Source organism: Rhizophagus irregularis, chromosome 3 (genome assembly GCF_026210795.1).
Source record: "Rhizophagus irregularis chromosome 3, complete sequence".
Lineage (NCBI taxonomy): Eukaryota > Fungi > Glomeromycota > Glomeromycetes > Glomerales > Glomeraceae > Rhizophagus > Rhizophagus irregularis.
This window is the reverse complement of record NC_089431.1, coordinates 494035-510223: the sequence shown is the minus strand read 5'-3', so window position 1 is coordinate 510223 and position 16189 is coordinate 494035. Positions and strand designations below refer to the sequence as shown.

Below are 16189 nucleotides of genomic sequence, written 5' to 3'. Positions count from 1 at the left end.
TAAGCGATCAATTATAATAAAAAATAAAAAAGACTATTTAATATCGGTAATTGAATTTTGTTGTACATTAGAATTTTATTTTCTACAAATAAAAAATAAAATTTGAAAATGATTCGTGAAGAAACGATTGATGATGAGTAGGAATTCGCTTTTAACTATTAATAAAGATTATATTTACATTGATTAATATCGTTTATTGATTTAATACTGTTTTCGAAAGTTAAGGGAAACATGAATTTTTATTAAATTCAGACATGGAAACATGAATTACAGTAGCACAGTAACACGACATTCATAAAACTTTATTTATATCACGTGTTATTGTTATTTGCAACCTGGCATCAAAAATTCAATCGTCGATTTACATATAATAGCTTTTTAGTACAAATATAAAGCAAAGATTGATTTGTTTCAATCATGTTATCTACTTGTACATCTAAATATATAAATTAAAAATGAAAAATTAATCTTTGAAAAAATTTTATTTTTTCTAATTTTTTTTTCATATTTGTTATTTTGATCATGAGATTAAAATTTCTTGATTTAGAAAATTTATAATTTATAATATCTATTCATTATTTAAAACAAAAACGGTTGATACAAAACCTTTTTTTTTTTTTGGTACCACGCATGCGTTTCTTTATGTAACATAAACATATAAACTTTAAAATCTTAATTTTCAGAATTGGAATAACAACAAAGAAAAATGGGGAACAATCTGTTGTTTAAAAAAATGCCAAATAATCTTATCTTCGACCGTGACGTTAATGAATTAAAAAGTATCAGATGGCCTTCACGGCTATACTAATTTCCGCCCCTATTCTGGCTGGTGAACCGGGTCCGATTTCTGGAATTTTATGATTTGATAATCATTTGTAATTATCCGGACCATGCCTTCGGCCGTCATTACATAAAATCCGAGCTAACTCCACATCGGATCCAATGGGAACCTGGGGCGAACATTAGTATAGCCGGCCTTCACATATAAAAGGGTTTAAGTAAATCCGAATGTCCGAACTGTTCCACATGTGGTACATGCTTACCATCAGATTATTCAATAAATTACATCATGAATGATAGTCATCATGCACATCACACGAGCAGATTTTTATTTCTCACCCAAAAAAAAATCGTGAAAAAAATGTTTACTAAAAGCAATAAAAGTACCAAAAGTCCTGAAGGTGTTGTTATATTAGATTATACGGATCTTATTAATAACGTTGATCTATATAATGAGATTGAGGTACAATTGTTTTAAAAAAAAAATAAAAATAAAAATAAAAATAAATTAAATAAATATATAATTTATATTTATAATTATTTTTATATAAAAAATTATATTATATTTTTTTCAGGAAGCATTTGGATCAAAATCACATTGTCTTGGAATATTATTGGTAAAAAATCTTCCTGAAGTTTACGTGGAAAATCGTTCTCGTTTGTTACGTTTAGCGTCAGTTTTCGCTTCCTTACCAGAAGAAATTAAAGAGAAAACTGTTGATGAACAAAGTTATTACAAATTTGGATGGAGCTGTGGCAAAGAAATCTTTAACGGTAAAAAAGGTATGTGTTGGAAATTACACGTAAGTTTCATTTATTTAAACTATAATTAAATATCTTTTTATTACATTCAGATACGTTAAAAGGTTCATATTATGGTAATCCAAAATATGATTATCCTGATGCTACTGAAGAAGAACTGAGAGAATTCCCGATGTACTGTCATCCAAATATTTGGCCAAATGAAGATCTTCCAGAATTTGAAAAAGCGTTTAAGGATTTAGGATGTTTTATTATAGATATTGGGAAATTGGTTGCTCGTGCATGTGATTCATTTGGTTAGTATGTTTACATAATATATATTCTTTCTTTTTTTTTCGTATTTATTATTATTAATAATCAAACAGTTTTAACAAAGTTACCAAAAGCGGAACCAAATTACTTAGAAAGAATTATTGATGAATCACAAACCATCAGTGCTCGTCTTTTACATTACTTTCCTATTCAGACAATGAATCAAAAGAACGATACTGATGATATTGATGATATTGATGATTCTTGGTGTGGATGGCATACTGATCACTCATCGCTTACAGGTAAATTGGTTTGCAAAAGACCTCGGTCGACTGTCAAGCCTATATACATTTGCCTAAAATTTTTTTTATTATATAGGGTTAACATCATCAATGTTTGTTGATGAACGTGATCCTGCTTATCCTGAAATTGAATGTCCAGACAATCAAGCGGGACTTTATATTAAGAATCGAAACGATAAAATCATTAAAGTAATAATACCAAGGGATTGTTTAGCTTTTCAGCTTGGTGCAGCCATGCAACTAGCATCTGCTGATAATCTTCGGGCGACTCCTCATATGGTTAAGGCTATTTCTTCTGATATAAAAAGTGATATACCAATTAACGTTATAGCTAGAAATACTTTTGCAGTATTTATGCAACCTTCTTTAAATGAGAAAGTGGGTAATATTACTTTTGCTGAATTTGGACGAAAAATCACCAAAAACACTTATTGAAAAAAAAAAATAATGTAAAAATTTAGTGATAAATATTCACAATTGAAATACTTATTTACTTTAATGAATACGACTTTATAAAAAATTTTATCCGTTATTTCTATAAAAACTTCGTAAAAATGAGCCTTTCACGGATCCATTCACGGAAAATGCAAATAAATCGATAAATTCCGTTGATGATATAAGGTTATTAATTCCGGAAATTTGAGCCTACGGAAAAACGGATCGACTTTTTTTACAAATAGATAAATTTAGACGATTTAAATTTAGACGCTTTAATATTTTATTATTATAATTAAAAATAATTAACCAATTATTATTAGAACGTAAATGTTTAATTTAAATAAAATATTAAATGGGGATAGAAAAACCGATATTCTCAGTCATTAGGAATACTGCGGTGGCAAATAGGAATTAATATATTAAGTTTTAAAAATATCGGTCCTAGTCGAAACTAACCATTTTAAATTTTTTTAAATTAATTTCCTTTTTTTGACCGTAATAATTTAATGAAATGAATGAATGAATCTTGTTTATTATTACTAAAATGGCATAATTGACACAAATCGGATGAAATTCATTTAATTTATTATGATGATCGTTTATATTTATGATGATCAATTATCTCATTTAAAGATTTTCGTTTTAATTTTCGTCATTTAATTGTTTGATAGTCATGTTTCGCAATTTAAAACTTGGATATATATTTAATCGTTTTTCAATAGTTTGTTTATTTTTAAAAATTAAAATCACTATTCGTCCGATGAGATTATATAATATTTTTTTTCGTTATAATTAAAATGTTTTCGTCTTTTTATTTTTTTTATTATAAATATTGAATGAAATTATTCTTTTTCGTCCTAATTAAAATGTTTTGTTTTTTTATTTTTTTTTTATAATACCGAAAACACTCTTTTACCGAAATTATTATTATTATTATCATTTTTTGATCTTTGAAATTAAAACGTTAATATGACAAAAAAAGTCGGATCATCCGGTGAAGACACCGCAGTAGTACAAATTAACAATTATACGAATGATGCGAATATGGAGAAGGAACTTGATACAGTTCACGAAAAAGTTATAAATGAACAAACCCATATAGAAAATAACAAAATATCATATTGGAAATTATATAGTCATGCTACGAAGCAAGATTGGATTTTAATGATATTTGGTCTGATTTGCGCCACCATTTCCGGTATCATTGTCGTAAGTATTTGTTTTTTTTATTTAAACTAAGCAAATTTAGAAAAAAATTTATAATGTTTTATATTTGGTTTTTTTTTCTTATCCAGCCTTTTATGACAGTTCTCTTCGGACAATTAATTGATAGCTTTAGTCAATTTCAAACCAGAAAAATCGATAAAATTGAATTCTTGGATAAAGCCAATTATTTTACACTTTTATTCGTTTATTTTGCTATAGTTGCTTTTTTTACCAATTATTTTTATATGGCATGTTGGGTCGCGACTGGAGAAAGGTAAAAATCACCAAATTAATAAATTAATATCACTCAATTTTTTTTATCTAATATAAAAAATATATGCATATATATATATATATTTAAAAAAAATAGAATTACTCGAAGAATTCGTGAACAATATTTTCGTGCGATCTTAAGACAAGATATCGCTTATTTTGATAAACTTGGTGCTGGTGAAGTAACTATGAGAATTACTAATGATACTCATTTAATTCAAGATGGCATTAGTGAAAAAGTTTCAATGGGATTTTCCGTAAGTCTTTTAAAAATCTTTTTAACCCTCTTCCTTCTTCTTTACTGCGCCACTAACTATATAAATTTTTTTTCATAAAGTTTATGGTGCAATTTTTCGCGGCTTTTACTATAGCATTTATAATAAATTGGAAAATGACTTTAGTAATCTTTGTTATATTTCCTATGGTCATGCTCAATGGTGGAATATTTAATAGATTAATAGTTAATTATAAAAGAAAGGTGTTAGATTATTATTCTAAATCTTCTGTTATAGCAGAAGAATCAATATCTACAATTAGAACAACTATCGCATTCTCTCAACAAAAAAATGTTTCAAAACTTTATGATTCTAAATTAGAAGATGCTAAATTATCCGGCGTAAAATCAAGTATATTAAATAGTTTTGGTATAGGTACTAATGAATTTATTTTGAATTCAGCTTATGGCTTGGCTTTTTGGTTTGGTTCAACTCAAATTATCAATGATGAGACAACTTCAGGAAAAGTAAGTTTATATTATTATTTCTTTTTTTTTTTATGCGAAAACAATATTAACTAAATAATAATTATCCGCATTATATGTATACAGGTTATTAGTGTATTCTTCTCAGTAGTAGCGGCATGTTTTTCTGTTAATCAAATTATGCCTGATATTATGGCAATTAATAGCGCTAAAGGAGCTGCAGGAAAAATTTATGAAACAATAGAAAGAACTCCTCCAATTAATATTGAATCAAAGGAAGGTGATATATTAGATAATGTTAAAGGTCGAATTCAATTAAAGAATCTCTCATTTTTTTATCCTTCACGTCCAGAAATAAAAACTTTGAAAAATGTATCTTTGGATATCGAACCTGGAACTACTGTTGCATTAGTTGGTTCTTCTGGTTCTGGCAAAAGTAATTTATTTATATTAATTTTGATTAATTTTTTATTTTTTTATTCGTAAATATCGTTTCAATTATCTAAAAAAAAAAAATTAATTTTTTCATCTCTAGGTACGATTGTATCACTAGTTCTTCGTTTTTATGATCCTATCGAAGGAGAGATTTTATTTGATGGTCACGCTATCAAAGGGCTTAATTTAAAATGGCTTCGAAGACAAATGAGTCTCGTGGGACAAGAACCCGTTCTTTTTAATACTACAATTGCGAAAAATGTTGCCTATGGATTAATAGGATCAGTTTATGAAGATATTGATGAAAATAAAAAACATGAAATGATCGTACAAGCATGTACAATGGCAAATGCTCATGATTTTATAATGAAATTACCAGATAAATATGAAACAAATGTAGGGGAAGGAGGATTTTTATTATCAGGAGGACAAAAACAACGTATTGCAATTGCAAGAGCGATCATAAAAGATCCAAAAATTTTATTATTAGATGAAGCTACTAGTGCACTTGATACTAAAAGTGAAAGTGTTGTACAGGATGCTTTGGATAAAGCTTCAAAAGACAGAACGACAATAGTTATAGCTCATAGGTTATCTACCATACGTAATGCTACAAAAATTGTTGTAATGAATAATGGTGAAATTGTTGAAATTGGTAATCATGATGAATTGATTCAAAATCCAGAAGGAGCTTATTCAAAATTAGTTTCAGCGCAAAAAATTCAAAACGAAGAAAAAGACTTTGAAGAAGATTCTATAATTGAAAGAAATTATAGACTTTCACATAGATTGTCAAGACCCGCACCCGTTGTTAATGAATATAGTGATATTGAAGAAGGATCTAATACGGAATATCGTTATTCTACTTGGGAATTAATTAGAAAAATTAGTAAAATTAATCATTCGCAATTGTATTTAGTATTTATTGGAATGACTGCTTCATTTATTTGTGGTACGCTTTTTCCGGTATTTGCTATTATATATGCAAAAGTTATAGATGCTTTTACGAAACCTAAAGATGAATTACGAGAGGATGCAAAATTTTGGTCACTTATGTTTCGTAAGTTGTTAAATTAATGTATTTATTTATGGTATTAAGATCTATATTTACTAATTATTTTTATAATTTTCTTTAGTTGTTATCGGTGTTGTTGTTATGATATGCAGTTTGATTGAAGGTTTATGTCTCGGAATAGCCGGAGAAAACCTCGTTCTTCGGATTCGTTCGATATCATTTTCTTCAATATTACGACAAGATATTAGTTTCTTTGATAAAGAAGATAATAATGTTGGCGCTTTGATCAGTATATTAACATCGAATGTAACGGATATTGGTGGATTGGCTGGTGTTACACTTGGTACTATCTCACGAACCCTTTCTACAATCATAGTGGGAATTATAGTTGCATTAATAGTTGGATGGAAGTTAACACTTGTAGTATTAACAACGGTACCTTTGTTAATGACCGCCGGTTATCTTAGATATAAGATGATGGCGGGATTCAAAGCACGTACACTAAAGGTTTATGAAAAATCGGCACAAATAGCGTGTGAAGGAACATCTAATATCCGTACTGTCGCTTCTTTAACAAGAGAAGAAGATTTATTAAAAATATATAGTGATATGTTGGATGGTCCAATGAAAGAAGGATATCATAATGCAATTTTTGGTAGTTTAAATTATGGGTTTGCAGCTAGTATGAATTATCTTTCTAATGCTTTAGCATTTTGGTATGGAACTCTTTTGGTATGTATGATAATAATTATTAATTTATAAAAAAATTATTTTTATTTTTGTTAAAAAAAAAAATATTTTTTTTTTATTATGATAGTTTACGAATGGAGAATATGATGTATACAAATTTTATACTGTGTTTATGGCAGGTAATATATATTTCATAATTTTTATTGCATACCAAATGTCCAAATGTCGTTCAACTTAAAAATTAAACTTTTTTTTTTAATTTCAGTACTTTTCGGAGCGATGTCAAGTGGACGTATTTTTAGTTACGCACCAAATATAACAAAAGCAAAAATTTCAGCAGAATCTATTATAAAATTAATTGAAAATGTTCCAAAAGTAGATTCTTGGTCTAAAGATGGAAAAAATATTGATAATGTTAAAGGATATGTCAAATTTTCTAATGTTTATTTTCGATATCCTACACGTCATAATGTACCAGTACTTAATGGTCTTAATTTAAACATTAAACCAGGTCAATTTGCTGCATTGGTTGGACCATCAGGATGTGGTAAAAGTACTACAATAGGATTAATTGAAAGGTTTTATGATGTGATAAGTGGAACAATCCAAATAGATGGAGTTGATATAAGTACTTTAAATGTTGATGATTTAAGAAAACATATTTCACTTGTTAATCAAGAACCTTCTTTATATGACATGACTATAAAAGAAAATATTTTATTTGGTTGTAAATCAGATCAAAGACCGACGCAAGATGATATTGAAAGAGTTTGTAAGGAAGCTAATATTCATGATTTTATTATTAGTCTACCAGATGGATATGATACTCCTGTTGGTAGTAAAGGAACTCAATTATCAGGTGGACAAAAACAAAGAATCGCAATTGCAAGAGCATTAATACGTGATCCAAAAATTTTATTATTAGATGAAGCGACTTCAGCTTTAGATTCTGAATCAGAAAAAGTTGTACAAGAAGCTTTGGATAAAGCTGCAAAAGGTAGAACTACGTTAGCGATAGCACATAGATTATCAACCATTCAACATGCTGATATTATATTCGTTATAAAAGATGGTAAAGTAGCTGAAAAAGGTACTCATCAAGAATTATTAGCAAGAAAAGGAATTTATTATAATATGGTACAAGATCAATATTTGGGTAAAACGAATTAATTAAAAAAATTAATAAAATTAATGTAATTTATTATTCTTTTTTTATAGAGTGAATAATTAGTTTTTATAAATTTTTCTTTCATGTCATTTTTTTTTTAATATATTAAATAATTTTGAAGTTATTATTAGAAATTAATATTAAATATAATATTAAAAAAAAATTTAAAATTGAGCATAGAACGTTGAAATTAATTCCAAAAGCGGCAAAATTTTATTAATTTAATTAAATTTACATAAAAAACAATTTCTAAAATGGTTAATAATGTTGTTAGCCCTCAGGCCTTTAGTTTTTGCAGAGACACCAGTCGTTATCTATAACACAATGGTCCCAACATTAACTTCGTGATTTGGTTCATTTGCTCAGCAATTGATATTTTGGATAAAACAAAATGTATTGTTATTTTTTAGTTCCCTATTTTCAGTGTCTTGTTTGATTGGATTTCAGTCATAGTTGGACGTACTTAATCTTCCTGCCTGCAAATCATAGTTAATCTGTTTGGCGTGCTGAGCCAGTCAACACCATATTATTTCTGATGCACTGATCTTAATTATCTTAATATAGAATTAATACCATTAGCACATATGATTCTATTGTCCTGAATTACCAACCTCAGCATCGCCACAAAAAATGGTAGCCAGCTGGTTATACATGTGATGATCACTTTAGAATCAAATCAACGATTTATCGAATTTTAGGGTTATTGATCTTTATTTATTATTTTTTACAAATAGAAATTTTTTTTATAGTTATATTTTTAAATAATATACTGGGATGAACAATATTTATGTTCTTTATACTTCTAATATAATTATTCCCAATACATTGTATTATTAAAACCCTTCGGGTTCTTGGCATAGTTTGACGATCTTATGTCTTTTAGTTTTCTCTAATTACTTAAAATTTGAACGAACATTTTCTAACCATAAATATCGTTTGGGTTTATTAAGTGACTCTTTTAAATATGAGTTTATAAAAAAAATTATAGTGAAAAAAAGAAAAAATTTTTAAATAACGTGATTGATCCAAAATCATATGTAACCGGCATGTATAACCGACAAGTAAATACAGCTACCACTTTTCGGTGGCGATGCTAGGGTCGTTGTCCCGAAATTATGATATTAAATTGAATTTTTTATAATTGTGTATTTGAAAAATTATTTCTTTATTAAAATTGAATAAAAAAAATAAATAAACACTTAAAGTGTAAAGCATCAAAAGTTATCTTTTAGGCGTGCTTATTATAAAAGGAGTAAAATAATTTTATTATATATATATTTTCTATATTTTAAGGATTTTTTTTTTCGATTTTTTTTAAGATACGAGCCAAAATTTAAACGCCATAAAAATCACGTGGTGGTTCTTACTATTCACATGAGACCGGTGATTGGACACCGGTTGTAGTTCAAAGTAAATTTAATGAAAATATTTATGATAATTAAATAGACTCAAAATTAGGGATGGGAGCGGCTCGTTCGGCTCGGACTTTCATGAAAGACACAGGTAGGTCATGTGATGATGATTAATTAATAAAACGTCCCAATTTTACGTCAATCCGAATTTTTGGAGTCTCAGTTCGGTTTAATTTTTAAGTTTAAATTTTACAGCTATTTGCAAAAATAACAGACCACCTAATCCATTTTTTCTCCGAAGATACATATATAAAGATATAATAGATATAATAAATAATAAGTATAATAAATAAATTAAATATAACAAATATAATAAATATAATAAAAATAATAGGCCTGGTTGGCTGTACAGCCTTGGCACAGTAAACCTTAATTTTTTACATGATCATTTTTGTGCAGCATGATAGCACAACAGCAGGACAGCATGTTGCAACTCTTTATATAACTAGGGATAACATTGGCCCTAAAAATTTTTTTTATTGTAACCTCTACTTTTGGTTAAAATATTTCTTTTTGGTTGTTCATTCATGATAATTGAATAAGAAAAAACATTTTTTTTGTCAAAAAATTTGTCTAAAAAAAATTAAATTTTTTTCAATAAATCAAAATAACAAATGGAAACTGAATTTAGTAAACTAAATATTTCAAATAATGAAACTGATATAATAAAAACCAAAAATTATTCATATTGCAATATACCTTTTACTGAAAAATTGGGGTGTAAAGAATGTATTAATTATTTAGAAAACTTAGCAGAAAATGGTAATAAAGAAGCAATGTATAATTTAGCCAACTGTTATGGAAATGGGGAAGGAACAGAAAAGAATTCAGAGAAAGCATTTTATTGGTATCAAAAAGCAGCAGAAAATGGTTATACTGATGCAATGTTTGATTTAGCCATATGTTATGAAAATGGAGAAGGAACAGAAAAGAATTTAGAAAAAGCCTTTCATTTGTATCAAAAAGCAGCAGAAAAAGGTCATATTATTGCAATGTATAATTTAGCCACATATTATAAAAATAAAGAAGGAATAGAAAAGAATTTAGAAAAAGCCTTTTATTGGTATCAAAAAGCAGCAGAAAAAGGCCATATTATTGCAATGTATAATTTAGCTACATATTATAAAAATAAAGAAGGAACAGAAAAGAATTTAGAAAAAGCTTTTCATTGGTATCAAAAAGTAACAGAAAATGGTTATGAATATGGAGAAGGAACAGAAAAGAATTTTAAAAAAGCCTTTCATTGGTATCAAAAAGCAGCAGAAAATAGTTATACCAATGCAATGTATAATTTAGCCATATGTTATGAATATGGAGAAGGAACAGAAAAGAATTTAGAAAAAGCCTTTCATTGGTATCAAAAAGCAGCAGTAAATGATGTTAAAGAAGCAATGAATAGTTTAGCCAAATGTTATGAAAATGGAGAAGGAACAGAAGAGAATTTAGAAAAAGCCTTTCATTGGTATCAAAAAGCAGCAGAAAATGGTGATGAAGAAACAATGTATAATTTAGCTGTATGTTATGAAAATGGAGAAGGAACAGAAAAGAATTTAGAAAAAGCCTTTCATTTGTATCAAAAAGCAGCAGAAAAACGTTATACTGATGCAATGTTAGATTTAGCCAAATGTTATGAAAATGGAGAAGGAACAGAAGAAAATTTAGAAAAAGCCTTTTATTGGTATCAAAAAGCAGCAGAAAATGGTTATACTAATGCAATGTATAATTTAGCCAGACACTATTATAAAGGAGAAGGAACAGAAAAGAATTTAGAAAAAGCCTTTCATTGGTGTCAAAAAGCAGTAGAAAATGGTTATACTAATGCAATGAATAGTTTAGCCTATCACTATTATAAAGGAGAAGGAACAGAAAAGAATTTAGAAAAAGCCTTTCATTGGTATCAAAAAGCAACAGAAAATGGTTATACTGATGCAATGGATAGTTTAGCTATACATTATGAAATTGGAGAAGAAACAGAAGAGAATTTAGAAAAAGCCTTTTATTGGTATCAAAAAGCAGCAGAAAATGATGTTAAAGAAGCAATGAATAGTTTAGCCAAATGTTATGAAAATGGAGAAGGAACAGATGAAAATTTGGAAAAAGCCTTTTATTGGTATCAAAAAGCAGCAGAAAATGATGTTAAAGAAGCAATGTTTAATTTAGCCAAATGTTATAAATATGGAGAAGGAACAGAAGAGAATTTAGAAAAAGCCTTTTATTGGTATCAAAAAGCAGCAGAAAATGATGTTAAAGAAGCAATGTTTAATTTAGCCAAATGTTATGAATGTGAAGAAGGAACAGAAGTGAATTTAGAAAAAGCCTTTTATTGGTATAAAAAAGCAGCAGAAAATGATGTTAAAGAAGCAATGTTTAATTTAGCCGAATGTTATGAATGTGAAGAAGGAACAGAAAAGAATTTAGAAAAAGCCTTTTATTGGTATCAAAAAGCAGCAGAAAATGGTTATACTGATGCAATGTATAATTTAGCTAGATGCTATTATAAAGGAGATGGAACAGAAAAGAATTTAGAAAAAACCTTTCATTGGTGTCAAAAAGCAGTAGAAAATGATTATACTAATGCAATGAGTAGTTTAGCCTATCACTATTATAAAGGAGAAGGAACAGAAAAGAATTTAGGAAAAGCCTTTTATTGGTATCAAAAAGCAGCAGAAAATGGTGTTAAAGAAGCAATGAATAGTTTAGCTATATGTTATAAAAAGGGAGAAGGAACAGAAGAGAATTTAGAAAAAGCCTTTCATTGGTATCAAAAAGCAGCAGAAAATGGTCATACTGATGCAATGAATACTTTAGCTGCACATTATGAAATTGGAGAAGGAACAGAAAAGAATTTAAAAAAAGCCTTTTATTGGTATCAAAAAGCAGCAGAAAAAGATCATTTTATTGCAATGTATAATTTAGCCATATATTATGAAAATGAAGAAGGAACAGAAAAGAATTTAGAAAAAGCCTTTTATTGGTATCAAAAAGCAGCAGAAAATGGTGTTAAAGAAGCAATGAATAGTTTAGCTATATGTTATAAAAAGGGAGAAGGAACAGAAGAGAATTTAGAAAAAGCCTTTCATTGGTATCAAAAAGCAGCAGAAAATGGTTATACCAATGCAATGAATAGTTTAGCCTATCACTATTATAAAGGAGAAGGAACAGAAAAGAATTTAAAAAAAGCCTTTCATTGGTATCAAAAAGCAGCAGAAAATGGTCATACTGATGCAATGAATACTTTAGCTGCACATTATGAAATTGGAGAAGGAACAGAAAAGAATTTAAAAAAAGCCTTTCATTGGTATCAAAAAGCAGCAGAAAAAGATCATTTTATTGCAATGTATAATTTAGCCATATATTATGAAAATGAAGAAGGAACAGAAAAGAATTTAGAAAAAGCCTTTTATTGGTATCAAAAAGCAGCAGAAAAAGATCATAATGCAATGTTTAATTTAGCCAATAGTTATAGAAATGGAGAAGGAACAGAAAAGAATTTAGAAAAAGCCTTTCATTGGTATCAAAAAGCAGCAGAAAATGGTTATACTGATGCAATGTTTGATTTAGCCATATGTTATAAAAATGGAGAAGGAACAGAAAAGAATTTAGAAAAAGCCTTTTATTGGTATCAAAAAGCAGCAGAAAATGATTATGAAAAAGCAATGAATAGTTTAGCCAAATGTTATGAAAATGGAGAAGGAACAGAAGAGAATTTAGAAAAAGCCTTTCATTGGTATCAAAAAGCAGCGGAAAATAATGTTAAAGAAGCAATGTTTAATTTAGCCAAATGTTATAAAAACGCAGAAGGAACAGAAGAAAATTTAGAAAAGGCTTTTTATTGGTATCAAAAAGGAGTAGAAAGTGACAAAGTGAATCCTAAGAATGAAGTTGAATTATGTAATGAATGCAGGCAGACATATACTGATTACCAGTGGTGCCAACAATGTAATACTAAACGATTTCAACAAGATTTTTTAAAGTGGACTAGTAAAAATGAATTTATTGATAAATTTATTCAAGAAACACAACTAAATGCTAAAAATAGTTATGAAATATTAGAGTGGATACCTTATAATAAATTGTCAAGTATTAATTATTATGATAAAGGAGGATTTAGTGAAATCCATAAAGCTAACTGGACAGATGGACCTATTTATGGTTGGAATTTTGATAAACAACAATGGAATAGACAAATATGTTATGAGGTTGTTCTTAAAACACTTAATAATTCATCAAGTTTAAATAATAAGTTTCTGGATGAGGTATAGTATTTGTATTTTATGGCAAATTTTATTTACTTTTGCAAAAATTTAATAATTTTTTTATCATTTATGTAGTGGAAATATTATTATAGTTGTCAGAAAAAATCATTTTCAAAATTTATTCAGTTCTTTGGTATTACTCAAGATCCAAGTAATTTAAATTATATAATAGTAATGAGTTATGCAAAAAAAGGAAGTTTGAGAAAATGTTTATCTGATATAATTAAATTCAAATGGCAAGATAAGTTACAATTGTTGAAAAAAATTATATTAGGACTTAAAGTAATTCATGAATCAAATTTAACTCATGGTGATTTTCATGATGGCAATATTTTAATGTCAGATAATTACAAAGAGATATTTATTATTGATTTAGGATTATGCAAACCTATAAGTGATTTACAAGATTCTGATAATAAAGTTAATGAAATTTATGGAGTTTTACCCTACATGGCTCCTGAAATATTAAGAAAAAAACCCTATATTCCAGCAAGTGATATTTATAGCTTTTCAATGATAATGTGGGAATTTACATCAGGCATTCCTCCATTTAACCATGAAGCACATGATCATCACTTTATCTTGAGTGTTTATGAAGGGAAACGTCCTGAAATTGTGAAAAATACTCCAAAATGTTATATAGATTTAATAAAAAAATGTTGGGATTTAAGTCCTTCCAATAGACCAACCATAATAATGCTTGAAAATATTATATCTGAATGGATTAGATGTATTAATAAATATTATGAATTTAACAGGGATGTAGATTATGGATATTTTTTACCTAATATTGATAATCATCAAAGAAATGATATGAAAGAATTTGTAGAAGCAAATGAAGTTTTAGTACAAGAAAAAGCAAACACTTCTACCACAGTAACCACACAATATCATCCACAAGCATATTATACAAGCCGCAAACTTACTGAAATTTCAGCTCAAGAAGAGTCTCAGGGTTTTGATTGTATGATTGAAGATTAATAATTCTATTATTTATTTTTCTTTTGTTGGATTATTTATCAATGATCGCATAGAAAGCATTATTATGCTGTACTTTTCAGTTTTTACAATGTTTATTTATATTTTTATTTGTTTAGAAAATTTAATATTTAAATTCATACTTTGAAAATTTACTAATATGATTTTCTTAAATTAATACCATAATCAATATTTCTCATAAATTATAATAGCAACTGAACACCTAGTTGTATAATGCTAGCCTTTCTGATACAATTTAGATTATTACTTTTGTGATCTCTTTTCTAAATGAGTTTGATAAATTATTTTATATTGTAAACAAAGAGATTAATAGTGAAGTAATGATTATGGATCAAATTTTCTAGATTTCTATATAACTTTAAATTTCTAGTTTTCTGCCGGAAATACATCAAATACTGTATAATTATTGGCTAAATTATAATATCATGCATTTTTATAAAATTAATAAATACTTATATTTTATATTTCTTAAATAAATAGACACTTTTGTGGTCCCTATAAAAAGGTGATTTGAATATATTATTATGGATCATATCCAAAAAGTTCTAATTTTTATGTCTTATTAAGTATTACAATATAATATTAACACCTAGTTCTTAACAGCAACTAAATAACTAACATGTTTAGTTAAATATCAAAGGAAAAAAACATACATTCTTAAGGTAAACATTTATTCATATTTTATAGTATTTATAATTTTATATTTATTCTATATCATGCTGGGAAGTAAGAAAATTATATTTTGCTTTTCTTTTTTATTTCAATTTATACCAAGTTTTAATATTTAAAATCCGGTTTGGTCAAATATGTAATAATGCAAATTATCAGTTATCCTCATAGATTTCACATAATTGTTATTTAGGTCGTTATCTCATATTACTATGTATTAGCATAATAATAAAATTATTGGATAGTAACGGGAGTTTATTATAAAAATTGCATGAACGGTCCCGTCAAACCGACAATCTAATGCGGCACTACGTGCCGCTATTAGACTATTATTTATTTTAATCATCAAATAATATATAAAAATCAATTGCCATTTCATCATTCAATACATTTATTTTAACAATTTATAAAAGAATTTATTTTTATCTTTTTATATAATTTATTTTAGAGGTCAAAACATTTGTAACTTAATCAAATCAAAAAAATGTATATTGTACAATCTACATTCTACATATTATTTCATGCAATTATAATATATTAAAAAGGAAAGGCTTTAGAAAAGATATCTAGAAAAAATAAAGTCCAAACATAACTAAATTATGCATAATAAGTGAATATGAGATGTCCTTCGATATTATTTTAAATTTCTTCTTTCATATTTCATATGTATTGAGCGATATAAATTCTTTTTTTTTGAATGTTATAAATCAACAAAAAACAATAAAAAGCAACGATGGTAAATTCAATCTTTCGATTTGTATCTAATATTCTATCATAAATGATGACAAAAAAGTTAATATTGATATCGATATAGATTCATCTAGATTGAATT

The 16189-nt window shown here is 27.2% G+C and overlaps 4 protein-coding genes across 4 annotated transcripts; all 4 read left to right on the top strand.

The window, feature by feature from the left end:
* Positions 1-1141: 1141 nt before the first annotated feature.
* OCT59_020150 (uncharacterized protein) lies at positions 1142-2531 on the top strand (the record flags this gene model as incomplete). The annotated part of the gene is made up of 5 exons (XM_025312622.2): positions 1142-1243; positions 1356-1563; positions 1635-1838; positions 1908-2096; positions 2173-2531. 5 exons carry the CDS (start codon positions 1142-1144, stop codon positions 2529-2531), a joined length of 1062 nt encoding a protein of 353 aa, XP_025189226.2.
* A 972-nt stretch (positions 2532-3503) lies between these two features.
* On the top strand, positions 3504-8023 carry OCT59_020149 (uncharacterized protein; the record flags this gene model as incomplete). The annotated part of the gene is made up of 9 exons (XM_025329634.1): positions 3504-3743; positions 3830-4014; positions 4111-4270; positions 4351-4755; positions 4840-5149; positions 5249-6208; positions 6285-6895; positions 6981-7032; positions 7119-8023. 9 exons carry the CDS (start codon positions 3504-3506, stop codon positions 8021-8023), a joined length of 3828 nt encoding a protein of 1275 aa, XP_025189225.1.
* Positions 8024-10047: 2024 nt separating this feature from the next.
* Positions 10048-13415, top strand: OCT59_020148 (uncharacterized protein; the record flags this gene model as incomplete). Its single annotated transcript, XM_066148988.1, has 2 exons — positions 10048-13324; positions 13408-13415. 2 exons carry the CDS (start codon positions 10048-10050, stop codon positions 13413-13415), a joined length of 3285 nt encoding a protein of 1094 aa, XP_065989943.1.
* A 970-nt stretch (positions 13416-14385) lies between these two features.
* Positions 14386-14670, top strand: OCT59_020147 (uncharacterized protein; the record flags this gene model as incomplete). Its single annotated transcript, XM_066148987.1, has 1 exon — positions 14386-14670. One exon carries the CDS (start codon positions 14386-14388, stop codon positions 14668-14670), a length of 285 nt encoding a protein of 94 aa, XP_065989942.1.
* Between the last annotated feature and the right edge of the window lie 1519 nt (positions 14671-16189).